Here is a 27,713-nt window from a genome sequence, read left to right on the forward strand (position 1 = left end):
GATGGCATCCTCTCATTAGTCTGTTAGTGGCCTCTCGTGGGTGAGCAAATATTTCTTTGCATCTTCCTAGGAAACAGAACTTGGCATTAAACCACCAGCACCCCATCCGCTTCCTGAACACGGCAGAAAATGAAGCAGACCTGACTCTCGTTTTAAAATGGCTTTATTAAAGGCTAGAGTATAAAATAGGACCAAGTTACAAGCTGTCAGTAAGAATTTACGATTTCGAAAGTATGTATCAAAGGAGAGGGCAGGGTGAGGAATGGAAGGCCACCCCCACACTGGCATGTGGGGTGCACCTGGCCGAGGGGCAGATTCTGCTGCTCCTGACAGGACCGGAACCAACCCAGAGGGCAGACCAGACGCACAGAGCCTGGGTTCCTGAGGGCTTCTGTTGGACACAGCCACCAAGAGCAAGACACGGAGCCCTGGAGCTGCCTCCCAGGTGCCGAGCGTGGGCGTGTGGTAGAACCCAGCATCATACACTGGCTTCAGCCAAAGAGTGTGCTTCAGAGCAGAGTAACGAGTGTATGTCATCGTGATGTACAGGGGAAGGGAAAGTGGGAATTACAGTTCCGGTTTCCTGGCCACTGCCGCATGTTCCCTGGGGGAGGCCAAGACGCCAGCGTAGTGTGGACTCTGCCCAGGCGGCAAGGACAACCCCCAGGTCAGGCGGGCCACTGTGAGAGTCACCCATGGGGCCAGTCACAGAGGCTGCCTGCGCTCAGCTGAGAGCCTCTTCCTGCTACACCAATGCTAAGGAGAAGGAAAACATGGCCCAGGCTTCAGATCTTCCTCCCTGTCAACTCCCCTGCAGACTGTGGAAAGATGACTCGTCAGAGGTTGCTAGAGGAAGGCAAACCCAAGTGCCGGGGACCTACGGAGGTTGGGGACTCGAGCTAATTGGCAGGTATCACATCGATGTTGGCTAAGTACAGCTTTGGCTTCGTAGGGGAGGGGATAGTGGCTGGAGAGCTGCCGTGTGCTTTACCTTGGGGCTAAATAGAATATCACAGAAGCTATTTCAGACATTAGGGGGGTTACACCTTTCGGCACTGAAACCAGGCACTCGGAGGAGGGTCTGGTGGAGATTAAGGCTTCAGGTGAGGAGAACGGAGTGATGGTAGCAAAGGATAGACCATGCCAGCCTGAGCTCACAGATCTGCTCGGCATCCTGCAGGTGCATGGGGTGCAGGGGCCACGGCAGGACGGTGAGGACAGAGGGCATCAAATTCTGGGTGAGGCACAATGCTCCTTACCCGGCCTTGCCGCCGTGAGCTCTCAAAGCTGCAAGGGGAAGAAGCTTCTGGAACCATCGGGAATACCTCTTGTACTTGAAATATACAGGCCTAGGGGAGTGTCCTTCACAACACAGCCTGACCGGACTGGGGGAAAGGATGCTCAAACCTGGGAGCCTCATCCTGGAAGGTTCTACCTCAGTGAATCAGAAGAGCCCTGATGTTCAGCACAGCTGTCACCGCCCGGACCCCCACAGAGCCAGGGAACCTGCTGAACCTCTATAACCAACGGTGAGAACCTGATATAAGGGGCAGCTGCTTTTAAACATCGACCAGAGCTCCGAGTGAGCCACTGGGACAGCTCAGAAGGCACCTGCCACCCGCCCGCAGTCTGTTTCCTATGAGTTTGGGAGGGGGAGGACACCTAATGCCAAACCTGGCTTCTGTGAAGGAAGGGTACCATTTTTTTAAGGATGGAATCTTCCGCAGTGACAGCCAACAGCCGTATCCATCCAGGGAGCCCACAACAGGGAGAGAGGAGAAAGAATCGCGTTTGCGACCTTCTGTGGCTTGGCCAGGGAACCTTGTTGGAGGGAAAGGTGGAATGGAGCTGGGAACAGAGGTTTTATTCACAAGGCTTGCTGGGTCGCTCGTGTTTAAAAACCCCAAGTGTAAAACTTGTTATCAAATCGTTGAAAATAGCATATTTATCTACTCGGTTTTACCAAAAAACGGGAAACCTGGCAACATTTCCTAGTTTCAAAAAGACTAAGAAAGGAGTAGAGAAAACAGGAAAACACGAAGGCGGTTGCTGCCTTCTCCTCCGAACACCACGGTGGGCCACACTGGGGGCTCCTGGCTGTGTTTCTGGGTAGCACCATTTACCAGTTGTCCAGAAAATCAAAGCCCGTCTTCAAGAGGACACTGGAACTGATCTGCAGAGGGAAGAGGGAGGTAAGACGCAGGCCTGTTTCACCACGCACAACCTAAAGACAGCTTTCCATTTAAAATGACCCAGATGAAAGCCGCTACTTCTGCCTCAGGGGCCCCTGACCCCAATTCGCCTCAGTGCTATGGACCAGAAAGTTACCCAAAATCCAGAGCAAATGACACTGTGTCACAGCCAACACCAGCCCCTCGGACTCCAGGAAGCTCTGTGGTACCATTTCCAGAAGCATTCATGGAACAAGGAACAGCCTGGTTCTCTACTAGTACTCTCCTGCTTTTGAACAGCTTTATAAAGTGAAGAGACACATCTGCCAGCCGGTGGCCGCTTCTCCCTTGGGGTAGCCAGGCCCACTGTGCACCGGGCTGGGCTGGAGGGAGAGAAGCTCAGCAGGAACAGGTGTGTGCAGGTAGGGTCTTGGTTGGCAGTGAGCGTGCCGGCAAAGAGCACACACCCCGGGGCAGCTTCAGAGAACTGGTTCAGTTTAATGGGGAGGGTTTAGGGTGCTGGGAAAAAGGGGTATTTATGCCACTGGGGAGGTGGCCGGGATCTCTAGGGGGACAGGTTTGTGGACTGTGTACAATTGGTCAGGGCAGGAGTGTTGGAAGATGTTTCACCTACTCAGAGGCTGCAGGGTGGGGGGAGGGGCGTGAGGGACCTTACAAGGTCAAACAAGGAGAGAGACCTGATAATTGTCAGGGCACTAAATTCTTACTAGGGTTGATAGCGGGGAAGCCGACTTTCCGTCACCAGATTGGGAGGAGCGGAGATGGCCAACTCCTGCCATCCTGTCTTTGAGGTTTCTGGGATTAATGCAGTCTCAACCCTGTATCCCTGAGCCATCACGGTCCAGCACCTATCTTTGTCCTAGAACTAACTAAATAGGCTGGGCTGTCTGGCCAACTAACACAAGGATTTACCTGTCTCCAGCTCCCAGTATTGGGATTTTAAGCATTGCACCATGCCCAGAGTTTTCTTCTTAACGTGAGCTCTGGAAATTGAACTCAGAGGAAGGGACCATGGGGAATCAGTGCCATCCCATCCTGTGGGCTCCCCTTGGTCATCCATGAAAGAACACACCACCTCCACTAACACCACGACTGCCACTGCCACCACCACCACCACCACCACCACCACCACCACCATCACCACCATCACCACCATCATCACCACCATCATCACCACCACCATCACCACCACCATCACCACTACCACTACCACCAGCACCACCACCATCATCACCACCACCACCACCACCACCACTACCACCACCACCACCACCACCACCACCACCACCACCATCACCGACACCACCAAGTCTTCTGATGTGAACTTGGCAACATCACTCACCTGCGAGAGTGCAGGCTCTGAGAACAGAGGATCATCATCATCATCATCTTCATCCTGCTGGGCAGCAGAAGGTGGTGGCTTCTCTGGGGACTTCGTGGGGGTAGACTTGGGCAGCAAGCTGGCAGGGGCTTGTACTGGCTGGGGCGCCTCTTGCTCCGTGCTCACACTGGGCAGGATTTGTGGTTCCTGTGGCACAGGCTTGGCCTCCCTGTCTTTTATGGCGGGCTCCTGGCGGTAGCAGGCTGGCAGAACTTTCTCCCCCTTCTCCATGGACTTGATCTGACTGGGTGTCAGGGACTGGAACTCAGCTTCATGCCCCTCCCGAGAACGCTCGGCATTGATCTTCCAGAAGGATGCTTCCTCCTCTTTTCGAGCCGGTCCCAGGGCATCCAGGCTAGAGGATCTGCTGCTCTGGGCAGGTTTGGAACCCTGTGTGCCCTGAGAAGCCTTGGCCAGGGGCCTGGTATCATTGGTCATAGTGGCAGTGCTGGGCTCCTGGACGGATAAGGAGGAGATGCTGAATTCCATTTGACTCTGGGGGGGAGGAGACAGAAAGAACAGACAAATGAGGGCAAGTCTTGGAACGCCCTGGGGCAGCTGGCAGACATCTGGCTCACCCACACTCTTCCTCAGGTATACAGACATTGCAACATTGTAACATTGTAAGCTGATTGGTCCCATGTGATCATTTTCACAACAGTTCTTACTACCTTCCAGAAACACATTAGGAGTTACGAGGCCAAGCCCCATCACAATGAGCCCTCAGCAGTTCTACGACCAGAGTCATAACCATGGCCAAAGACCCCTGTTGGCTGTGAGAGCACATGGCTTGGACCATCAGTTCTGGCCCATGTGGGGTTTGTAAGGCATCAGAGTCCTGCTTCCCACAGCAAAACACTCAGAGTGAAGGGAAGCTATGTGGGCAAAGCCCGTATCTCATGTCTGAGCGCACAGGTCAACCACTTTCCTGACCCACATCCAGTCAACCATGGTGGCCTCTGAAATGCTGCTACTGAGCTCTTCTGACAGAAATCATTGCCAAGGATTCTGAGTCTTCCATCAAAGAAGAGCTAACTGCAGGCAACGTCTTCCCTGCTCTGCAGAACTTCAAAATCAATCCTGAAAAGTGCACTTCCCATCATGTTGGCACCGTCATACCACTTCCTTGTAAATGTAAAATAATAAATGATATTGCATAAAGCTGGGAAAGTAGAGAAAAAGCTCAGAAAAGTCAGTCATAAGCCCTTTCCCCATAACTGCACTTTTGTGCCATATTATACATTAGGTGTGGTCTTGTCAGCTCTATAACGGGGGTGTCACTTCTTCAGTGCAGTCTGAGCATCATCCAGGTTTTCACAACTTGTGTGTGTGTGTGTGTGTGTGTGTGTGTGTGTGTGTGTGTGTAGAGGCCAGGGGACAACTTCAAGTATGTTCCTCAGATGCCAGTGTTGTATAGTAAACTCCTCTTGGAAGGGATCTTCTTGAGACTTAGGAAGTAAGCAACTCAATAGCTTTAGGAAATCCCTGAAACTGACCAAACTCACTAGGCTCCTCCCTCACATGCCTATATAAGCAGTGAGGACTGCTGAGAGGTGCTATTGAACAGGCAGAGATGACTCAGACCAACTGGGCTCCCTGGAAGACATGCTCTTTATCCTGCTGAGTTGCAGGCTGTGCAGTGTGCTCCAGGTTTCCAGTTTTGGTGAGCTGTTACCCATGCTGGGGTGGGTTTTTGGTAATGCAGCTGTCATTGAGTCATTTCTGCTAGTGTAAGTGACCCCTCCCCATCTATACTCCTGCAAATCACCCCCAATAAAACACACTGGTTCACCAAGTTGGACTTTGGTGGCATCCTTACTTTGGTCTGCTGTTGGTTCCTTATTTGGGGTGAACAGACATTTGTTCCCATTTCCCCCAGAATAATAGTCTATAACAGCTTTCTTGTTCTTTGATACAGGGTCTCTGTCACTGGTCAGAAACCCAGTAAGAGGCTAAGCTGGCTGGCTGGCAATCCCTGGGTTCTGTGTGTTTCTGTGTCGTCAGCACTGGGAAAACAAGTGCCTGTCACCATGGTACATAGAGAATACCACTCCAGGCCTCATACTTGCAGGGAGAGAATCTACTGACAGCCATCCTCCTGCCCCACAACTACTTATAGAGGCTGTGAACATGTCATTCAGTAGCTCTATTTTAAGGGGCTGTGAACATCACTCCTCAGCTCTCCCACAGCCTACCTCACGTTCTTCATGAACAGTTTACACCTGCTGACCCTCACTCCTGCAGTCGGGGACCCTGGGACTATCTCCAGGCTTACAGAAACAAAGTATCAAAAGGCAAAGGTTTAAACTCCCCGTGAGTGGCTTCAGATGCACACTGTCACTGCTGCTTTACACAGCTGCTCTGTCTTACGCCCCAGCTGTAGATCAGAGTCATTTCTGGTTAACTGAGTTGGTCCTTTCAACCTGTGCTGACTCACAAAACACTGGACACAGATGATATCGTCCGGTAAATGGGCCAGTCTGTTTCTTTTTTTTTTTTTTTTTTTTTCTTTTTTTCGGAGTTGGGGACCGAACCCAGGGCCTTGCGCTTGCTAGGCAAGCGCTCTACCACTGAGCTAAATCCCCAACCCACTGTTTCTTTTCTTTTCTTTTCTTTTCTCTTTTCCTTCCTTCCTTCCTTTCTTTTTCTTTCTTTCTTTCTTTTTTTTTTTTTTTTTGAGGGAAAAATAGTAATTTGACACAGTGACACTGTTACAAAAGCACAGGGGAGGAGAAGACCCCCCAGTTAGGGGTTGAATGGCAGAACCCCAGCAGCCAGAAAGCAACTTGTCTAGCCTCTTAGTGAAGCAGGAAGAGGCAGGGATTGGAAACTAGGAGTTTGAAACTTTCAAAATGGCAAGCTAGGAGAGGGATGGCTCCAACAAGGGGGTCAGAGTGCAGGCAACCCTAGCACAGGTCTTCCTCGGAGAACCTGCCCTAGGCACTGCTCGGGGGTGGCATCCTGGAATGCTTCATAATTTACATACATTCTTGCAAATTATAAGACTATCAGGGTTCCTCTCCATAGGCAGGGACCTCAGGACAAAGTGAACCACAGCCCTTCCTCCATGTTAGATATAGGCTCAGGACCTGAATGTGAAGTCAGCAGCTAGCTGCCCTTCGCCTGGAGGAGGAGAACACAACTCCAAACCGAATGCCTAGGTCACTGGGAAACGCAACATCCCTGAGGAACAGTCATTCACACCGCGGCTCTGCAGGGGACCATGGCCATGAGCTACAGTGGGTGATTCTAACGTAGCAAGTGTGACGAACAAGGATTTGGAGGCCAGGCTGGGCACACTGGTGCACACTTGAGGCCCCCAGAGAACTCAGCAGGTCAAGGGAGGATGGGCAGTTCCAGCCGGGATTGCCACTAGCACCCCCTCAAGGAAAAAAAGAAAGAAAAAAGACAACGGGAGAAACAGGGTGTTTAGTTGCCCAATCGCTAGTCTGCTAGGAGACCCTGCCACTAGGATTTCAGCCCAGAGCAAGAGACTCCAAGTCCTGGCTTTTGGGAGCTGAAAAGTCAGAGGCTGCCAAGGACAGTGCCCATCACTCGACCTGCCCGTATTCATTCATAGTCTGTCCTAACTTTTACAGGTTTTGTTTGTTCATTTGTTTGTTTTGTTTTGTTTTTGAGACAGGGTCTGATAGCCCAAGGTAGCTTCAAACTCTATGTTGCTGATGCTTCCCTTGAACTCTGGATCCCCCCCAGCCTCTGCCTCTTGAATCCTGAGATTACAGGCATGCGTCATCTCACTTGGCCTCAGGATCGTGTCTAGGTATAGCACTCTGAGCACTGCCTGTTCCCAAATTCCCTAGTAGGACACAGACATAATGATTTCTTTAAGTAAGCAAACGGCTAAGAATAGTTAGGAAGTGGCAAAGACTCGGGGATGGGGTTGACTTTGATCTGTAAATTGTGGAGGAAAGGCTCACAACACAAAAGTTGTTTGACACACCAAGGCTTTTTTTTTTTTTTACAACCCGCCCCACTGGGATCTTTGCTTAGAAGACTGTGAATTGCAAAGCCAACCATCCTGACACGTGGACAGTGTGGACAGCGGGATACTGAGGAGGGAAGCCGGGACTGGAGTCTGAGGTTGTGTCATTGCCTAAATGACAGCTGCTGCCATCAACTCGGGGATTGGAGGGGTGACCAGGTACTCTGCACTTTCCCAGGTCAACTTGGAAGGGGTGTGTGGCCAGGAGGAGGTAACTGCCTCCTTTGGGAACTTTGGAAGCAAACGCAAGAAAACATAGTGGTGCACACCACCTTTAATCCCAGCACTCAGGAGGCAGAGGCAGAGGCAGAGGCAGATAGATCCCTCTGTGAATCTGAGGCCAGCCTGATCTCCGTAGTGAGTTCCAAGACAGCCAGAGCTACATAATACCTTGTCTAAGAAGAAAGAAAGAAAGAAAGAAAGAAAGAGAGAGAGAAAGAAAGAGAGAGAAAGAAAGGAAGAAAGAAAGAGAAAGAAAAGCAGAAGAAACAAGAAGAAAAAAGGCAGGGTACAGTGGCTGTTGCTCACAATCCTAACACTCAAGAGGTGGAGACAAAAGGATTGCTGTGGGTTTGACCCTAATCTGGACTAGATAGAAATTACCAGGCCAACAAGCCACAGCAGCACCCTGTACAAAAACAACAACAAACAAACAAACAAGAAAGGAGGGTACTACGGAGAGGAGGGAGAAGGAGAGGAGAGGGAAGGGAGAGGAGGCAGCAGATCCTAACCCATCTGCCCCCTCCTTTCCTTGTGTTCTCTTGAGCCTTAACTTTGTACATAAAGTGTGACTAGTCTCCTCTAACAAGCCAACCTCCTCCTTGCTGGTGAAGGACCTCTTGCTATCCCAGTAAGAAGAGAAGGCATTCAAACACTATCTGGCAGCTGGATGGGAGGAGGGAAGACCTTGTTCCCTGTCCCTGTCTATGTTGGCTCAGCTGAACAACCAAAGAATGGGCTCAACGAGGTCATGAGTGACCCCAAGCTCCCCATTCTGGGGGTTTCCATCATGGCTTGCTGGAAACTGACTCTATAGCTGTCTCTCACGGCTACTGATACAACCTGATAATTCCAGGCTCACAGAAGGTGAGGAGGGCAGAGCTTTGGCAGACTCAGGACTCCTAGATCCTGTGAAAGTTTATGGAATAGGTTGGTGGCTGGACAATAGAACCCATGGAAGCACCACAGGTCAGCCCTGGGAGCCAGAGGGAGTGCCCAGAGGTGCACCCACAGCCTGGCTCTCCTATTCCAGGATCAGAGTGCCCACTGCTCCACCTAGAGAAAACAGTCACTAAATCCCCAGGGTGCAGAGCAAGGTAAAAAAGAGCCCAGGTCCTGGTGGAAGGCCCCAGGCTGACTACAGTCACCCATACCTCAACCCCTGACACAGAAGTTAGCTGATGTCACACCACAGACTTGGGAAGAACAGTCCAGGAATCTTAGTCGACTTGACATGTGTTATGCACGCGGCACCATGGGAAACTGTCCTCGGAAATGACACAGAGGAACGTGGGTTCACTATCCCTTTCTCATTACAGAAGAGCTACCTCAGCACCTCACTGGACTTTCCCGGACAGCACTGGTTCTGAAGGCCAGACCAGGCCACCTCCCCCTGGGGCCCACACAGGCCAAGGTGGAAAACAGAAAGACCGTGCGTGCCAGGGACAAACTTTTCCAAACATGTCTTTTCCAGGAATGGGAAAGAAATCATGTGGCCTTCTCTCAGTGCCCAGGCTGCCGAGTCAGCCCTGCAGAAGAACACTACACAGAAGATAACTGGAAGGGACAGTGGCCACCAGGTCACCGTCATGGCATGGGCTGCCTTCTGTGATCTCGGAGGCCGAAGCAGAAGAGGGAGACAAGAATCTCCTCAGCTCCTGGCAGTAACCCACCTGCTGCCTACACCCAGGGCTCCTGACTTCCCTACAACCTGGTCAGTTGGCCCATGTGGGGACCCGGGGCTCGGCTGGCTATATCCAATCTAAAAACAGCAAGACCACAACAGAGCCCGGCGTCTATTTTTACGCCCCACTCACTGTAGAGGAATGTGTGATATTCAGCAAAAGGGGGGAGTACTTGCCGCTCACAAGGACTGTTTGACTTGGCAGCCGCTGGCAAAGCTCAACTCAAGACAAAGGCTACGGGCACACAGTCAGAATCTGAAGAACTCCCCAACAGCCCTCCATACGCTTAGCATGTGTTCCCCTCTTCTGCCCTCCACAGGGGAAAAGGTGGGGGGTGCCTAGAAAGCTTTAAGAATCACAAAGCTAGCAAAGGGACATCTTACAGGAATGAGCCAGCAGGAACTTGCACCTTGAGACACAGCTGGGCAGTGCCTTGAATCCATCCACCTCACATCCCAAGGCACTTGGTCCAGACCAGGAGCTAAACCGCACATGCCCCTTGTTTAGAAGCCCCGCGGTGGACAATAACTCACCCACCAGTCAGGCTCCAAGGCAGCAAACACTCAGTGTCACCGTGAGACACAGGAAGTGCAGGCAGGGAGGAGCCAAGGCGTATGTAGGAGTCGGTGCTACAGGCGGGAGTCTTGGCCCTCAGGCCTGTGACAAGGACACGGACATCTAACGAGTCCCTCAAGAGAACAGGTTGTATTGTGTTGGGAGCGCACTTAGGCAGAGCACCTCCCTGCTCATCTTCCCCTGCCATAGCCACTCTTTTCACATGGATGAACACCCGAGATGCTACACTGCGTGCTCAGCACAGCCCGGCATGGGTGCGGGTGGGACAGTCGGAAAGGGGATATGTGTTGGGGCTGGAGAGATGGCTCAGCGGTTAAGAGCACTCACTGCTCTTCCTGAGGTCCTGAGTTCAAATCCCAGCAACACACAGTGGCTCACGACCACCTGTAATGGGATCCGATGCCCTCTTATGGTGTGTCTGATGACAGCTACAGTGTACTGATATAAATATAATAAATCTTTTAAAGGAAAGAGATGGGATATATACAGCAGCTGTGGTAAGGAAGGACAGACAGGGATGCAGCAAGGGAGCGAGGGCTTCAGGAGACCTGTAGGGTACAGGGTCCTGGGGGCAGCATTGGGGCCACTGAACGGAAGGAATGCACAATATTGTAACACAAGGAGGGTCTGGGGCAGAGTGCCACAAGCTGAGAGCTAAGTTTCTGGGGGGAGGGCTTAGGACAGCTGGGAGGGAAAGAGAGTGGGGCAAGGAAGGAAGGAGGGAGGCCAACCATCAAGCAGGGAAAGGAGACTTTGTGAGGAAGGAACATGGACCCCAGAGTAGGTAGGACCTGTGATGGGATCGGGTGTAGCCTATGGGGCCATTCCCCTCAAAAACTGACTGACACTGAGGAGGTGCACGGAGGACATGGCTTGGAACCAAGCAACCCTTCCATCCTCCAAGGTCTTCCACGGGTCATGACACCTACACGCCACAGCCATCTGGCACTCCGTTCGCCAGCTCGATGGTTATGTGACCTGCCCTCTGACAGGGGGATCAGAAGGAAGGAGTTCAGAGGAGCACATGAGTTGTGGGGAAGGACCCGGTCTGGAGGATGTTGTGTGTATATGGGTGAGTGTGGGCTCACGCGATGCTTCTTCCTCTGGGGAAAGGCCTGCAAATCAGTAAGCTCCCCTCTGCCTCCTTGGGACCTCAGACAGGCAGTTAACCATCAAAAAAGACAGAGACAGAAGCCAGACAGCTCGAGAGGAGAAGGACCTTGGGGATGGGGTCCCAAGGGCCTAGCCCTGCTTACCCAACCTCACACATTCTCTAACTTGTCTGCAGCCCAGGCGGCCTGGGAATGCAAAGAATCTCTCTCCTCCTTCCTCTCTCTTAGTCTAGGGCCCTCTGGGTGCTGGGATTTTTCCTCTGGAAACAGGATCCTGAGAGAAGAATGCAGTCATCCCATGGGCACCCCTTGCCTCCCGCCCCGACCCCAGCTTGCCTGACAGGCTGACAGAGGAGCGGAAAAGATCTCAGTGGTGACCGCATCCCTGTGTGGAGTGTGGAGGGGGTGCTGGAGTTGCTGTCAGAGTAGAGGGATGTGTCTTACACAATGGGACATTTGGATACGCTCATTTGCTAGACCTAATTATCCTACAGTGATATGCAAATATCTTGTGCCCCATAAACACATGCAACTGTGTGATCAAATGACAGTATAGGAAATGGCCAGCAGAGGAGACACAGCCGCGTGGGCGTAGTACACGCCACAGAACTGGAAAGTGGCTAACGGGGCGCTTAAGAGCTGGCTCAGCAGTTAAGAGTGTGGACTGCTCTTCTCAGAGATTCTAAGTTCCATCCCCAGGACCCACATATGGCGGCTCACAACCGCTTGTAAATCCAGCTCCACAGGGTTGAGCACCTTCTAGCTGCCCAGGGCACCTGCTCCCATGTGGAATAAACCATACACACACCCATGTAAACAATGTTTATAAAGTAGTTAATTGGGGAGGGAGAGATCTCTCAATCAGCAAAGTGCTTGCCCAGTGAGCGGAGACCTAAGTTTGATCCCAGAACCCATGCTCAAAGAAAGAAAACAGTGGAGCTGAAGAAATGTCTCCAAAGCTAAGTGAGCGAGCACACGCTCGTCTAGGGGACCCAAGTTTGGTTGCCAGTACCCACACTGGGCAGCCTGTAACTGCCTGTCACTCCGACTCCAGGGGATCTAAGAGGCACTTCCGGACTCTGGACACGGTGATACACACCTGTGAACCCAGCACTGAGGAAGTGGAGGGAGATGGATATTAGCTTGAGGCTAGCCTTGGCTACATGCTGAGTCACAGTCCCAAAGACCTGTGATACAGAAGTCAGCTTCTTTAGGATATTTATGATCTATAAGGTGGAGGAATTCATATTTGCTATGTGAACGTGTTCATGGGAATGGATGCCTGTGTCCTCAAACATGAGAACCTTAAATGTCACGGATCAGCGTCAAGATTGCCACACACACACACAGCCGTGGGTCAGGCACCGAGTACTAGATGCAATCTATGGCACGGCGTGGTACAGCTGTCCCTGCCATCCAAGTCCTTGTGGATCCAAAGACCTTAGTGCTCTATCAAGCTTCCCCAACCTTAAGCCTCCCTGTCCACAGGTCCCCTGGGTGTCAGGGTCAACTAGGACACAGGCTGTGGTCAGAAGCAGTAGGGAAGAAACAAGGCTTTTGAACTATCTGTGCTTGGAATCCCATCAAGACACGCGGCTGTGTCTCCCACTGTACCGCCAAAGCCATGTTGAAAGGTATAAGTAGAAAACTAGCCATCCTCCTCTCCTTGGCTATAGGATACTTGCTACTTTGTGGTTTTGCTGTTTGCCAAGGCCCTTCTCCTGCACAACAGGAGAGATGGGACATTTCCTGAAGAGAGCTTGGTGCTCTCTCTAGTGGTGACGGCAACCCAAGCACGAGTGACTGGGAGACCAGGGTCCGATTCCATGTGTCCACATGTGTGTGTATATGTGCATGAACACAAGCCAACTGAAGTCACCTTGTCAGGGGCTCTGAGCTGCCTCACAGGCCATCCAACACCAAAGTGCCAAGCGCTGGTGTTAAAGTATGGAGAGAAGTCCCCTGACAGAGTAACTCCAGGGGCTGGAGTTCACCAGAGAACCCAGGGGCCTCAGAGATACCATGGGACACTGTGGGACTGACAGACCTATATGGAGGTTCAGTTCCCCCAAGTCCCTCTTTGCCCAACCAACACAGGTATCAACTGTAGCCCAGCATCAAGAACCACGCATACCCTTTTATATCCATCAAATGTTGGAAGAAAATATAGATACTCATATATTTTTCAGTCGACAAATACATTTAAATTTAATTTGACTTACCCTTGTCTCCCAGGAGAATGGGGCAGAGTGTTCATCTTGCCAAGTTATGTCCTGAAATGAAAGTTCAAGAATAAGTCTGAGGTCCAAACTCCAACAGCCCCATATACACATCCATCCAGGGCTCAGAGAGACACAGACACACGGGACAATTTAAACTGTAAAGTGGAGGTCTCAGTGTTTGACAAGGCCAACCCTGCAAACTGTGCAGTCCCAGCCTCCGGTGCCTCCTGCCAATGTGGCGTCTTAGTGAACACCAGGGAGGCCTCAGTCGACTTAACCCAGGAGAGGAGCTTCAGAAAACGGAATGGACACCATACTTGGCAAAGACAGGATCGAGTCTCAGTCTTACCGGGGCCAACTGTGTGATCTGGGGTGAGGGCAGAGCCTTCTGAACCTGTTTCCTTGCGTCTGTAAGGAGCTTGCACACCCTTTTAAACTGGGCAAGCTGTGCAAAGAACACTTCTCCTGGCCATGTGAAAGGCCCGGTAACAGAATCGATGCACAAAGCATCAAGGTAATGCAAACGTCTAAACTCAACAGAGCTGATTTGCTCCTGACTCAGCTCATACGGTGGGGCAGTGGCCGGACTCTGACCCTGGGCGCGCAGGTCGTCGTGTTTGTCAGATTGAAGAAAGAGCTTGAGCCTCCTCTCCACCCTCACAGAGTTTCCTGTCTGTGCCTGGCTGCTACAGGCAGGGACCACAATTTAAGGCCTAAAATATGGGGTATCCTGGATAACATGGAGAGTGGAACAAAGTATTTTTTTCTTGTTAAAAATTTTTGCCTTTTTTTAAAAAAAAGACAGAGTGGCATGTATCACAGTCTGTTCAGGGATGAGCTTGAACTCCTGAGTGTCCTGTTTCAACTTCGCAAGAATCTGAGATTACAGGCATACACTACCGTGCCTAGTTTATGTACCATTGGGGAATCGAACTCAGGGCTTCATGCATGCTAGGCAAGCACTTTGCCAACAGTGTATGTCTAAAGCCCCCAACTGAATACAAAAACCGAGAGTGTCCCCAAACAACCCCAGGTGATTTGTATCATTCCATGGAATACCCAGTAAATGATGTCCCTTGTCACCTAGAAGCCAGGTGACCTGGCTCCAACCTCCAGAGAGAGAGCTATTATGCCCATAGCTCCTTCTTCAGATGCTGACAGAGCCCTTCCCAGACTGGCCTCACAGATGGCAGGAACTCCTGAAGAATGCTTGCAAATGCATCGGGATCTTGGCTGCAAGCCCGCTTTCCCTAGGCATATGCCTGCTGAGCCGAGCAGCAGCTGAGGTCCAGTTAAGAACTATAGTAACAAAGGCATAGTGACTCTGGGCAGTTGACAGCCTGTTCCTAAGAATGGGGGAGTGAGGAAACCAAGCTGCACAAGGCACAGTAACACAGCAAGCCTTTTCCCTGGCCCATCCCCCAGAACTGGAGAAGCCCAGGTCCCATAGCTGTGAACTCAGGACCTTGTATGAGCTAAGGTCCTCCTCACACACCCCACTCAATTCACAGCCCCTCCCCCCCATTCCTACTCCCAGAGCATCCCAATGTGGGAAGTGGAGCCCTGGGTCTTCTGGGATGGAGGTACCAAAAATAAAGTTGCTATTCACAGGCAGAAAGTCCCTTATACCGGGGAACGAATAGTTGGTGGCTGTGTAGCAAGGGCTGCCCCTTCGGAGGTTCCTGGTGCTAGGGGTTGGGCACAGCAGCAGGGGCTACAAGACTGTGCTCAGGACCTTTCCACCCATGGGCATGCAGAGTGTTCAAGGACTGCACGCTAACACCAGAGAAAGCCTGTTCACTTGGATACATTCTATACCAAGACCACATCACAGAGAGTATATCCCCAGACCTGTGTGTGCTGCAGAAGGGACTGGGTGTCAAGAGAGCCAAAAGGCACCTCAGCTATGCAGCTAGCTAATACAGTCCACCATCGGTAGCATTGGTCCTGCACGGTGGTAATTCGCCCGTGGCAACATCCGTTGGCGGTCTTAGCTCCAGAACTGACTTCGGCTGCTTTTTGAAAAAATATTTATGTGTCTGTGTCTACACACACTCACACTCACACACACACACACACACACACACACACACACACACGAGTGCAGGTGCCTGTGAAGGTCAGAAGGTCATGTTACCCTGGAGCTGAATTTACAGATGGTGTGAGCTACCGCACATGGGTGTTGGGAACCAAGCTGGGGTCCTCTGCAAGAGTAGTTAAATGCTCTTGACCACTGAGCCGTCTGTCTCCTCTCCGGCCCCCTTGGGCTATTTTGTACTACATAGTCGTCAGGAAAAACTTCTAAAAATGAGAACAGGGTTACTGCATTCCGCTGAGGAATTTCGGCTAAATCCCAGTTACTTCTAATGTCTAAATTCTGCCCCTCCAAAAATGGCCATAGCTCTCTGGAGGAATGTGAGTTAATGCCTGGGAGCCGCAGCTGCGGCTAGGACCTGTCCTCCTCTCTGTGGGCTGCTGGGGACGGAGATGGTGAGTGATGTGATGTGACCCAGAAGTCTCAGAGATCCTAGGCTCTTGGGACACCATGCACTGCTCTCAGAGGTAGTGAGGCTGAGAGGGCTGCCCTCGGTGAGAAGGGAAACAGGTCAGTGGAACAGATGCTGCTTATCCTCCGTGTGACGGTGGGAGATCGTCTGGCTAACACACGTCTCCACTGAGGCCAGCAGCCCAAGCCACGCTGGCAGACAGAGTCAGTATATAGTGATCAGTCGCAAGGGCGGAAGCTGGACCCATCCATGCGTTACCTCCCCCGACTTCTAATGAGCTCTGTCAGTAAGGTCAGTCCCTGCGAATCTGCAGATAAGTTGTCTGAGGCGCTGGCTGTGGGAGGTAACTGCCAGCAGAACTCCAGGAAGCAAAAGTCAGGGCGCAGTGCTTGGTGGGGGTCGGAGCCCCAGTGTTCACTTCCCGGAATTCTGTGGGGGTCACAGGCAGCAAGAGGTCACTAATGATAGGTCTACATTCTTTTATTTGCTTCAGCAAGAAATGTAAGAGGCAGATTCCTTGGATTTCTGTACCTCTGACCTCATAAAAAATAATCAAGCACTTGGCAAAAATAAATCTGCCAAACAAAAATGTGGCAGGAACTCTGTAGTCAGCCGGCAGTGACAACGCCTCTGGCCATAGACTGTGCTGGCACCAGGGCAGGCTCCCAGGCCACCACAAATGGTGGAAGAACCTCAAAGTAGCAGTTCCTGCTCCCACACACAGAAACAAACTCACACTCACACAAAGACACACTCCCATTCAGACATATTCTCACACATAGATACATTCCAATACACATACATGCTCCCACACATAAATACACTCTCACACAGACATACACATACACACTCCCACACATAGATGCACTCTCACACAGACATACACATACACACTCCCACACATAGATGCACTCTCACACAGACATACACATACACACTCCCACACATAGATGCACTCTCACACAGACATACACACTCCCACACATAGATGCACTCACACACAGACATACACACTCCCACACATAGATGCACTCACACACAGACATACACATACACACTCCCACACATAGCTGCACTCTCACACAGACATACACAACTCCCACACATAGATGCACTCACAGAGACAAACACTCATATAGACACACTCCTACCCAGACACACTCTCACACTCAGACATACACACATCGACATGCTCAGATATGCAGACACTTGCACACAGATACATCTGCATATAAACACACAAACATACTCATACAGATACACAGATACACTTATACAGACAAAAAATGGTCACAGATGTATATACACACACACAAACACACACAGACACACATTCATACGTAAAAGGATTCCCCCTACACCTATACAATGCTTCTTCTATTTCCACAGTAACCAGGAGGCAACCAAAATATGGCCAGGTGGAGGCCTGTGGTGAGGTCATGCACTCTCACTCTGGGGCTGCTGGCAAGCCCTCAGCCTGCCTCCCGGGCTCCCAGACCTGAGACAGCAAAAACAATACACACACACACACACACACACACACACACACACACACATACACGCATGTGCATGTCCCTCAGACCTCAGGACAACACAGGTGGCCTTCACTCTGGCCAACCGTTACCCTCATAGTCAGAATCCTGCTTGAAAGGGACAAGGACACCGGAAGTCCGGCTGGCCCTCAGTGGAACATGGCACACGACTATGCTTGCTTACCACACATCACCAAGTCAGAATAGCCAAAGCAGAGTGGAAGCTACAAGAGACAGACCTCTGAGGACACAGAAGCACCTAAATCGACAAAGCCCTGGAAGGCAGTCATCAGGAGCAGGTCAACACAGGACACCCTGCTGGCCCTCAAAGCAGAGACAAGAGCTCCAGACAGAAGCACTGAAATTAGCTTTAACAGCACCGCCTCAGGTGCATCAGCTCTGCCTGCAAACTCTTGACATATGTGCCTTTGAAGGAAAGCAGTATTGCTGGGTGTGTGACACAGACACGCATTACTCACGGCGGGAGAAAGAAAGCAGACACTGGAGTAGGGTAGGGGGATGGGCAGTTGCTGCTAACCTGTACTGTTTTGTTACTTAATGGATATAAAGTTTCATTTCAAAATAACACAGCGGGGCTGGGGATTTAGCTCAGTGGTAGAGTGCTTACCTAGGAAGCGCAAGGCCCTGGGTTCGGTCCGCAGCTCGGGGGGGGGGGGGGGGGGGGGGAAGAATCAAAATAACACAGCCAGCTGGGCAGGACAGTGAGTGGCTGGGGCTGATGATCTGAACTCAACTTCCGGAACATGGAACATGGAACACGTAAAGAGGGAAGGAAGACAACCAACTCCACAAAGCTTCCCATGACCTCCACGTGTGACACACATGTTTACATACATATAGCATGTCTATCCAGCAAAACGTGTCTGGTGCCAAGCCTCTAATCCTAGCACTGAGGAAGCAGAGGCAGGAGCGTGGCTCACACTTGAAACCTCGGCACTCAGAAAGCAGAAGCCAGAGGACCGGAAGTGTGAGGCCATCCTCAGCTACAGTGAGTTCAAGGATTCCTGGGACTCGTGTTAGTTTTTTTGAGACAGGGTCTCTCCATATAGACCTGGCTATCCTGGAACTTGCTCGTAGACCAAGCTGGCCTTAAACTCAGTTCTGGGATTAAAGGTGTGCAGCATCACTACCAGGCCAGAGACCCTGTCTTAAAAAAGAAAAGGATCTGACTGTTAAGTCCCGCTGATGTATATTACATCACAATTAAAAGGTCCTGGAAAGACAGTGCCGAGCTGAGGATGCTAATCACTAACCGGGAGCTGCCAGCCTGGCAGATTGCAGTCTGTGGTTCCAAGTCTCCAGGGAAACAGATCAGAGAGTGTATGGCCAGGTAGGTAAGGCCATCCTGTGTGCAAAGTCCTCTACAAACACTACTCAGCCGACTATGGACTCCCTCCACACTCCTCTCCCAGGCAGCTCCAGGGTGCCTCTTAGCCCTGCAAGGGCGTCTTTGTTCTCCCTGGCATTTGAAGATTACGCACTAACCACTGCAAAACATGTTTAATCACAATGTTTCAGAACTTCAGTTCCTACTGCCTGCCCGCTGTGCACACCCTGACCACAAAGCAGACTCCAGTGTACAGTTTAACTATCACCTCCTGCAAGGACTGTCCACTTTCCAAAAGTGAGAAAGAACCCCAACGATTAAGTCCCAGAAACAGGGCCGGTTTCCTCGGGGACTCAGAAGCGGGGTCTGCAGTCACAAGGTGCCCTGAGGACCACAAATGGTCACTATGACTCTAAAGCCCAGGATGAGGGAAGTTTCTATGGGGCAGGCAATGGCACTGTACCTCAGGCTAAGAGAGAGAGCCAGAGAGAGCGAGATCTGACAGCAGAGAGGAACAGAAAATTACCTGTGTTGACAGAGGTCACCCTTGGGTTGATACTGGGTGGCCAGCCCTGACACTCAAAGACTCAGAGTGCAAAGACACCAGAACCCGACTCCTGACTCAACTGTAGGTGCACGAAGGACAGGTCAAAGTTCATCAGGTCCAGCAATTAAAACACTCTCTCCTTCTGCAGAGGACCTGGGTTCCACCTTAGCACCCCCAGATTGGCTCATGATGGTAACTCCAGCTCAAGGGAGTCCAACACCTTTTCAGGACTCTGTGGGCATGAGGCACGCATGCAGACAAAACGCATAAAAATAAAATAAAAGCGAAACCAGAAGTATTATAAAACCAACGGGAATGAGGACTGGTGAGATGATTCAGTGAGTAAAAAGTGCTTGCCGAACTAACCTGGTCAACCTGAGGTCATTGGGCTAGCCTGGTCAACCTGAGTTCAATGCCCAGAGACCACATAAAGGTGTAACGGGAGCAGTGACTTGTTCTCTGGCCTCCACACATGTACTGCAGCATGTAAGTGTGTACACGGATCGCCTGTGTATGTGCACACTTTTCCTGGACACACACACACTATAATAATTAACTTAAAAGAAAAAGAGACAGGAACAAGGCTGTGGCTCTACGTGGCTCAGTGGTAGAGTTTGCCTGGCATATACAAGACCCCGGGCTTAATCTCCAGCATCATAAGTAAGCGAGTAAGTAAAGGGACAAAGGAACGAGGTGATCATCCTCTCCAGTGTTCACTGTGCTAAACCCAGTCAAGCCCCACCCAGTGGCACAGGTCTATAATCCCAGCTACTCTGGAGGCCGAGGCAGGGGGATTCTAAATCCAAGCCCTGTCTTCAGTTAACCTGGGCAGCCTAGCAAGACCTTGTCTCAAAAGAAACTCAGAAAAAGAAAGTGCTGGGCTGTAGTTTGGTGGTAGAACACTGGCAGGAAGCTCTGGGTTTACTCTCCAGCACAGGAAAAATAAGAAGGATGGGGTTTCGAAAGAACCATTAAACTATGCCCTTAAAAAACCAACTGCCTATCCGTGGCCACCGTCCATACACTTTGAGAAGCGGCACTTTGAGAAGTAGGCTTGCAGTGTACTTATCTCTGCTGAAGTAAGGGAGCTCAGAGCTGCAGTTCCAAAGCCCTGGTGGCTTAGCTCGGGACACATGCTACTAGAGACACAGGTTCAAAAACATAGATCTGGCCAGGGCTAGGGCCATCCCTCATAGTGATGAGAGCACAGAATACACTGGAAGGTGGTGGTGGGAGATCAAAGGACGAGCAGAACTGCCAACTGCACATTTTGATACTTTTGTTACTTTTTTTGGAGAAATGGCTACATTCTTCCAGCAGTACCTGAACCTCTTAGTTAGGGTGTGATTCCTGTCAATCAAAATAGGACTCTGACACCACCAATGTGCTTCTTGCCCTCCCTGAATGGCGAAAACTGATCCTTTCATCTCTGCAAAACCAGTTTCTAGGCTGCCACTGGGTCACCTCCCATGGAAGCCAGCAATGGAAGCACCGAGGAAGGGAGCCACGTCTGCTGGCTCAGCTCTGGGCACCAGGCCAAGTGCTATCTGGCTGGGTAGCCATCAATCTGCAAGAGGAACAGGAGGGACAGGCCCAGGCCCTCCCTCCCTTCACAGCCTGTTCAGCTGCATCTGGACAGATCTCAATCCTAGCCTGGCAGCCCATCACAAGGCCCAGGCAGAGGAACACAAGACACCAAATATACCTTGTCCTCATTTCTAAAATACACTGGATATGCCAGACAGGAGGGAATGGGATTTGCACATTCCACCTGCCTTAAAAATCAAGTCCAAAATACTGAGAAATCAACTCCAAATTGCTAGGCGCACCCCCAAAAAAGAGTCAGCTAGGAAAATAACTCAGTGGAGAACATGCTCGATACAAAAGCAGGAGGGCCCAGTTCACTCCCCAGGGCTCAGGTAAAAAGCAGGGCAAGGTAGTACACACCTCTAATCTCAGCTCTGGAGAGCTAGAGATGGAGTCCCTAGGGTTCACTGGCCAGCCAGCCTAGCTGAACTAGTGAACCATTGGCTAGACAGAGACTCATCCCAAAAAAACAAGGTGGATAGGTACAGAGAAACACCCTAGATTTGGCTTCTGCACGAGCGTGTGTGTATAAAAACACACACATACACACACACACACACACACACACACACACACACGGAGAGAGAGAGAGAGAGACAGAGAGACAGAGACAGAGGCAGAGACACAAGAGAGACAGAGAGACAGAAAGACAGAGACACAGAAAGACACAGAGACAGGGAGAGAGGGAGGGTGGGTGGGGGAGAGAGAGAGAGAGAGAGAGAGAGAGAGAGGGTAAAAAGAAATAATTTTTTGTTGTTGAAATGGGAGAGGAAGGAAAGCCCTCTCATGTCTCAGATTCACAAGTTAAACATCTGGTCAAACTCACCCAATAGAAAGAATCCAGAAGGATTTAAGAGGGGTCTCAAGCAGAGAAAAGCACTGGGAAGGCCCGAGGCTCCTACAGGAGGGGTGTGTGGGAGGCAGCTGATGAGGTCTGGAGCTATCTGGCTCCAGGGTCCTAAAAACCCAGCCTCTAGAATCCAGGTCAAGGGCTGCAGAGCTGGCTGACCCACACCATCACTGCCCAGCTCCACCTACTTCATGGAGAGGTGGCAGAGGCCAGCAAATACCACAGAAACAGGAGACACCACCTCGGGAGCCCCCCCCCCCCCCGTCATCTCTGTGAGGGTCTATTTGGACCTGAGAAAAGTGGCAGCGTTTGGAAACTCAGAACTCACCAATGTACTCAGATCCTGCTGGGTGTGGCCAGGAGTTGGGGCTGGGGACAGGAGATAGATGTAAGAAGTTCCTGAAAATTCAGATATCTGGGTTTGTTGGTTTGTCTCCTGGGTTAGCGACAGAGCAACCGGTGATCCCTTCTCAACTGAACTTCTCATCTCCCAAAGAAAGCCATTCCCGGAACTTTATTGTTGGAAGAACAAGCCTTCCAGAGAAGGAAAGGAGCTGCCAGGACTGATAAAAGCGTCCACAGATAGGACCTGTCTTAATGTAAGAGCCTGCCTTAATGTAAGGGCCTGTCTTAATGTTCTCAAGAAAATTTGCAGGGTAGAGAGGACATTCCCTAAGGCCCTTGCTTGCTGCAAACCATTGATTCCACATTAGGCTTCTCCAGAGTGGCCCCTGCTGCTGACATGGCCAAACTTGAACCTGGGCCCTGGGGCTCCAAGCTGTCTTCTGCAGAGCAGAAGTGGAAGGATTCGGGCAACGGTGGAGGCTGGCAGCCTCGTATAAAACCCAGTTCTGCACATCTCCATTTACAGTGCATACATCAGGGAAAGATAATGGGGGAGGGGGGACACTTATGCACCCCAATCCAGGAGGCCTAGAGAAACAGTTGATTCCCAAAGTAGCTCACATGTTGACAGTCCTTCCTTTGTTTCAACACTAAAAGCAGAGACCGCTATCTCTACAGGAGACCAGGTTAAATTATCAAGGCAAGAGGGGGATCTGAGTTCTGCCCAGGTCATCCAGCTTTCTAGTGATCAGTGTAAAACACACACACACACACACACACACACACACACACACACACACACACACACGTGCCATGTTGCTGTGCCTGTCCTATGCACACAGGCAAAGGAACTCCTGACAACATCTGGGGTCACCTAGATTTGTGACATCAGTCTGTAATTAAGACCCTATTTGTTCCTGGAAGACATAAGAATCACTGGGTGATACTAAAAACAATGATAGTAGATGACAAAAACAAAGTGACTAGATGTTGTCTAGGAGGGGCACACAAGTTGATTGACAGTGAAAAGCAGCGTCCTTTGGGACAGTAGAAATCTGTGGAGACCTGGCAACATATCAGTGGGGATCGAAGGATGGAGTGTCCTACCCGATTGAGTTTCAAGTTTTTTTTGCTCAAATCTGGGATCACTTATTTGGGTATCAAATCACCTAGCTGGGAGTCACACCCCTATCCTATACCCCCTGTGTTACCCACTTCGGCCAAACACCAGTCATCCTACATAAATGATCTCTGGGGTGTAACGATGAAACCACTCCCTGACTTCAATCTGGTGCCAACCTCTCCCTTAGACTGGAGGAGTTTGTTGTCCCTGTGTGTTTAAACCTCTCGCTACTGCAGAAAGAAGCGTAGACCCTGGTTGATGTTCTACCTCCGCCCCTCCACAACAGAATCAAGGCTGCTTGTGTCCCTGCCACATGAGCTGAAGTTGGTCTCGTGGACTTCCAAGGCCTGCTTTCTGCCCATTTGGCATTACTGTGATTCAGGTTGGGTGCTCCTGAAAGGCATGCGGATTAGCTCCTCGCAAAGTTTCATTTGGTGCAAATGTTTGTGTGAGTGTAGGTCAGAGGTCACCCTTAGGTGCTTTCGCTTAAGATGCTGTCAACCTTGTTTTGGGACAGGATCTCTCATTAGTTTGGAACTTGACCCTCAGGGGTCTCCTAGCAAAGGCATCACAAGCACGTGCCTCCTGCTGTTTCCGGGGTTGCTAGGAATCCTCACACATGGATGGCAGGTCTTCACAGACCCTATTTGCTTTAAACCACACCAGTCCTCAAAGGCATAAACAGGGCAGGCTAACACCAGATAAGGAACTGGGCAAAAAGAAAAGTGGCCACATCTCTCCTTGTCAATGACCCTGGCTCCAAGGTGGCTTGGCTTTTTGATATACTCAGGGCCAGTGACATCCAATCTCCAGCATCTGTTAAGCACGGACAGGGCTGCTTCCTCCTAGATTTATCTACCTAAGACACTGCCAAAGAGGAACTGCCTGTCTGCTCATCTCCCAGATCCAAGCACAAACTCCCGTCCACGTCTTCATGGAGATGCATATTTTCACAATGAAATGTTTCAGCTCCAGGAATATATTTTAAGACTTATATTTTCATCTCCTACCACACCCATGTTTTTCCTGGCAAAGCCCTCAAGAGTTTCAAGTGGGATGGAGGGTAGGAGGCAATGTTGGCGGATAGCTCTGCTCTCACCATTCCCTGGCAGTAAAGCGGGTTTGTGACCACAAGCGTTCTGTAGTAACAAACATCGATGGATACCTGGCCTGTAGAGTCTGATTGAAATCTCATTCTTTACTGGTATTCCCTCGGCCTGGCACAACTTCTCCAGGGGGGCGGGGGTGACCCACTCTCCTAGCTTCTCCTCCTCGACTCCTAGGAAACCACACCTCCCAAATGGACATAACTCTAGCAGCTACTGATTTTGTCCTCCAAAACAAAGTTGAGTCCCCGAGGAACCAAGTCCATACTCCGGTAGTACAAGGGGCTTCACGGAAACCATCTCGGGCAAAACACCAGGTTTCTGAGCAGCTCAGACTCCTGAGCCTTAGTGCCTCAAAGTAGGGCCAGACTGGAGCAATTCTACAGTTTTTCTCCTCCTCCAGTGTCTAGAACCCAGGCTAGATAGTCAGGCTTGCAGGAGGCATCTAAACTTACACAGTGTTTGGGTGGGAACCGGGGCTCATATGTCACACTCCCCAAACACACTCCCCATTGTGGTCTCCCAGGGACATACCCCAGGGCGGCGGTGCCTGGCAGTCCCACCTCCCCCACTGAGGTCTTTTTATACAACACTTGCGGGCCACTGAGTGTCTGGTGATCAGGAACTATGGGCATATTCCAGTTCCACACCAGAAAACTGAGGTTCTAAGTCGGAAACTCATCCAGGCTCGCGAGGTTTCCTCTCTACTGTTCCCACTTTGTCTTTAAATGTCCCTTCTCCGGGAGATTTCTGAACTCCCCCTCACAGCCCACTCTGCCCTGGGTGGGCCGTCCCGCCGCACCCACCTCGTCGCCGAAGCGCACCAGCTTCTGGCCCGTGGGCCCGCGCAGGCCCGGGAAGCGCTCCGGGTCCTGCACGTCCCCCGCGTCGGCGGCGGCGGCCGGGGCGCGCGGCCCCACCAGGCAGCGGTCGATGATTTCGTCCTGCTGCGCGGGCGGCAGCCGCGCCCACTCGGGCCCGTACTTCTCCCGGATCTTCTCCTTGTCCTGCATGATCTTCCTAGCCATTGGGCTCAGCGAGGAGAAGTAGGTAAAGCGCTTCCGCTCCCGGTCGTCCAGCGGCCGGTTCCCGCTCATGACGGCCGAGCGCGAGGCCGCGATCGCTGCCGCCATCGACGCCATGCCCGGCCCGCGCGTCCCGGTCCGAGCGCCGCCTCCCGGTCCGCCCGCGCCCCGCCCCGGGGCTCCGCCTCCGTCTCCTCCCGGAGCGCCGTCCCTACCCGACCCGCTGCGCCCGCCTCCTCCGCCCCTGGCTGAGCACCGCCCCCAGACCTTCCCGGGTCACCCTTCCTCCGGGCCGCCCACGCCCCATCTGGTACTGGTCGGGTCCACGAATCGTCCCGGAGCCCTGTGGGCACCTGAAGCCCCGCCTCCACCCTGAGTTCCTGTCCCCACCCGGAGCCCCGCCCCCACCCGGGGCCCAGCCCCACTGGAGCCCCGCCCCCGAGCTCCTCCTGTCAAGGCCTTTCCGTTTCTCCTCCGTAGGACGCTTTCCGGGACCCTTAGGCATCTCTGGGGCTGCTGTAGAGTCCCCCGTACAAGCGCTGCGGTTGTAGATGGCCACAAGGGGTTAACTCCGGGCGAAGACCGCCATGGCGCCACGTGGCACTGATGACAAAGGAAACTTCTTCCTGCACGTGCCGAACCTGGCTCTCAACCATCCTCGCTCCTTCGAGCTCTTAGGCACTCATTGCATTTTCAGGTTTGTGTTCTGTTCGCTCTGTTCGCTGGGCGATCTACCACACTGAGCAGGGGGCCTGGCTAGGGCGCTGACCCACCAGCTGTCAACCAAGAGGATGGACTCGCGCCCCTGGCACTCTTACAAGAAAACTTCTTCTAAGCCTGGCATGGAAGCAGCGGCTTCTTTTTGTTTTTGTTTGTTTTGTTTTTTTCTTTTCTTTCTTTTTCGGAGCTGGGGACCGAACCCAGGGCCTTGCGCTTGCTAGGCAAGCGCTCTACCACTGAGCCAAATCCCCAACCCCGAAGCACCGGCTTGTTATCCTGGCACTGGTCAGGCCTAGGCAGGGGACTCGTGGCAAATTCAAGGCCAACCTGGGTTATATAGTGAAAGTGTCTCACTACCATTATCCCCACAGAGAGAAAGACCCCTGCCAAAAGCACGAAGTGTGAGGGAAATTCCCTGAAGTTCCAAAGGTCTTTCCCCTCTCTGAAGAGCTACACACCAAGGCCTCTTCAGACCCTCAAAGTGTTTGCTTTCTTATGCTTGCCAGTGCGAGGCAACCCCCTGCTCCCGCCCCACCCCACCCCCACACACCAATGTCAATTAAATCTCAGGACTCTGTCTTTAAAAATCACTCAGGGTCCTAAGCAGGAATTAAAGGACTCCAGTCAGCAGTCTCTGGTCAGCGGAAGGAGCCTGTATTCCATCAGTTTAAGTGAGGGGACAACCCAAGAGCTTTAAACTTCCAAAAATGGCCAAGCTAATCCTGGAATTTCAGAAATCGCAAGAGCTCCGGGAGGTTTGCTGACTGCAAACAAACTGAAGAGGATGGAAAGTTCCCACAGGGAAGCTGATGTATCTATCCCCAAAGGGGTCAGGCTTGCTAGGAGGAGACCACACAGTTAAAGTTAAGACGGGGCTGTGGGCTGTCTGAGGCCCCATCCCACTCTCTGATTTTCAAAAGATTAACAGGTCTTAGGTAACCATGATGTCCAATTCTGAAAAGGCAACTAAATACCAACCGTGGCTTAGTTGTCTCTAAAGTAGCCCTTGCCTAACGCTAAAGCCAAGTGCAGAAATGACTTGAATTCCTTGATATAAGTGGAATGTCACAAATGTGGCAGGCTCCGTAATAAAATATACAACCGCTGTCTTAGTTACGGTTTCCATTGCCACAACAAAACACCACGACCAAAAACAAGTTGCGAGGAGAGGGTTTATTCAGTTTACACTTTCATGTTGCTGTTCATCGCTAAAGGAAGTCAGGGCAGGAATCAAACAGAACTGGAACGTGGACACCGGAGCTGATGCAGAGGCCATGGAGGGATGTTACTTACTGACTTGCTTCCCCTGCCTTGCTCAGCCTGCTTTCTCATTGAACCCAGGACCATCAGCCCAGGAATGGCACCGCCCACAATGGGCTGGGCCCTCCACTCCTCAATCACTCATTGAGAAATGCTGGGTCTCATGGAGGCATTTCCTCAAGGGAGGCTCCTTTGCCTCTGATGACTACAGCTTGTGTCAGGTTGACACGCAAAGCCACCCGGTACACCACCAAGAGTGTTATCAGGTCCTGAGGATGTGGCTCGGTTTGGAGAGCGCTTGATTGGCATGCATAAAGATGAGTTCTGTCCCTAGCACCCTATAATCCAGGCATGGGTCACAGATGTGATCCCA

The 27,713-nt window shown here is 51.5% G+C and overlaps 1 protein-coding gene and 1 long non-coding RNA gene across 3 annotated transcripts; one reads left to right on the forward strand and one right to left on the reverse strand.

Annotated features, from left to right (window-relative positions):
• Positions 1-145: 145 nt before the first annotated feature.
• On the reverse strand, positions 146-25,519 carry C19h1orf198 (similar to human chromosome 1 open reading frame 198). Of its 2 annotated transcripts, none has more exons than NM_001109134.1 (4): positions 25,142-25,519; positions 13,391-13,441; positions 3,535-4,068; positions 146-2,173 (listed from the first exon to the last, which is right to left on the reverse strand). In NM_001109134.1, the coding sequence occupies exons 1-4, from the start codon at positions 25,475-25,477 to the stop codon at positions 2,120-2,122; spliced, it is 975 nt and encodes a 324-aa protein (NP_001102604.1). In that variant the 5' UTR covers positions 25,478-25,519; the 3' UTR covers positions 146-2,119. The 2 variants fall into 2 exon arrangements, with proteins under 2 accessions (NP_001102604.1, XP_008770865.1); XM_008772643.4 differs by lacking the exon at positions 25,142-25,519 and adding an exon at positions 21,738-21,842.
• A 13-nt stretch (positions 25,520-25,532) lies between these two features.
• On the forward strand, positions 25,533-27,186 carry LOC120098646 (uncharacterized). The gene is made up of 3 exons (XR_005497082.2): positions 25,533-25,670; positions 25,841-26,057; positions 26,676-27,186. It is a non-coding gene; the product is annotated as an uncharacterized LOC120098646 (long non-coding RNA).
• The last annotated feature ends 527 nt before the right edge of the window (positions 27,187-27,713 follow it).

This window comes from Rattus norvegicus, chromosome 19 (genome assembly GCF_036323735.1).
Source record: "Rattus norvegicus strain BN/NHsdMcwi chromosome 19, GRCr8, whole genome shotgun sequence".
In the NCBI taxonomy this organism is placed as follows: Eukaryota; Metazoa; Chordata; class Mammalia; order Rodentia; family Muridae; genus Rattus; species Rattus norvegicus.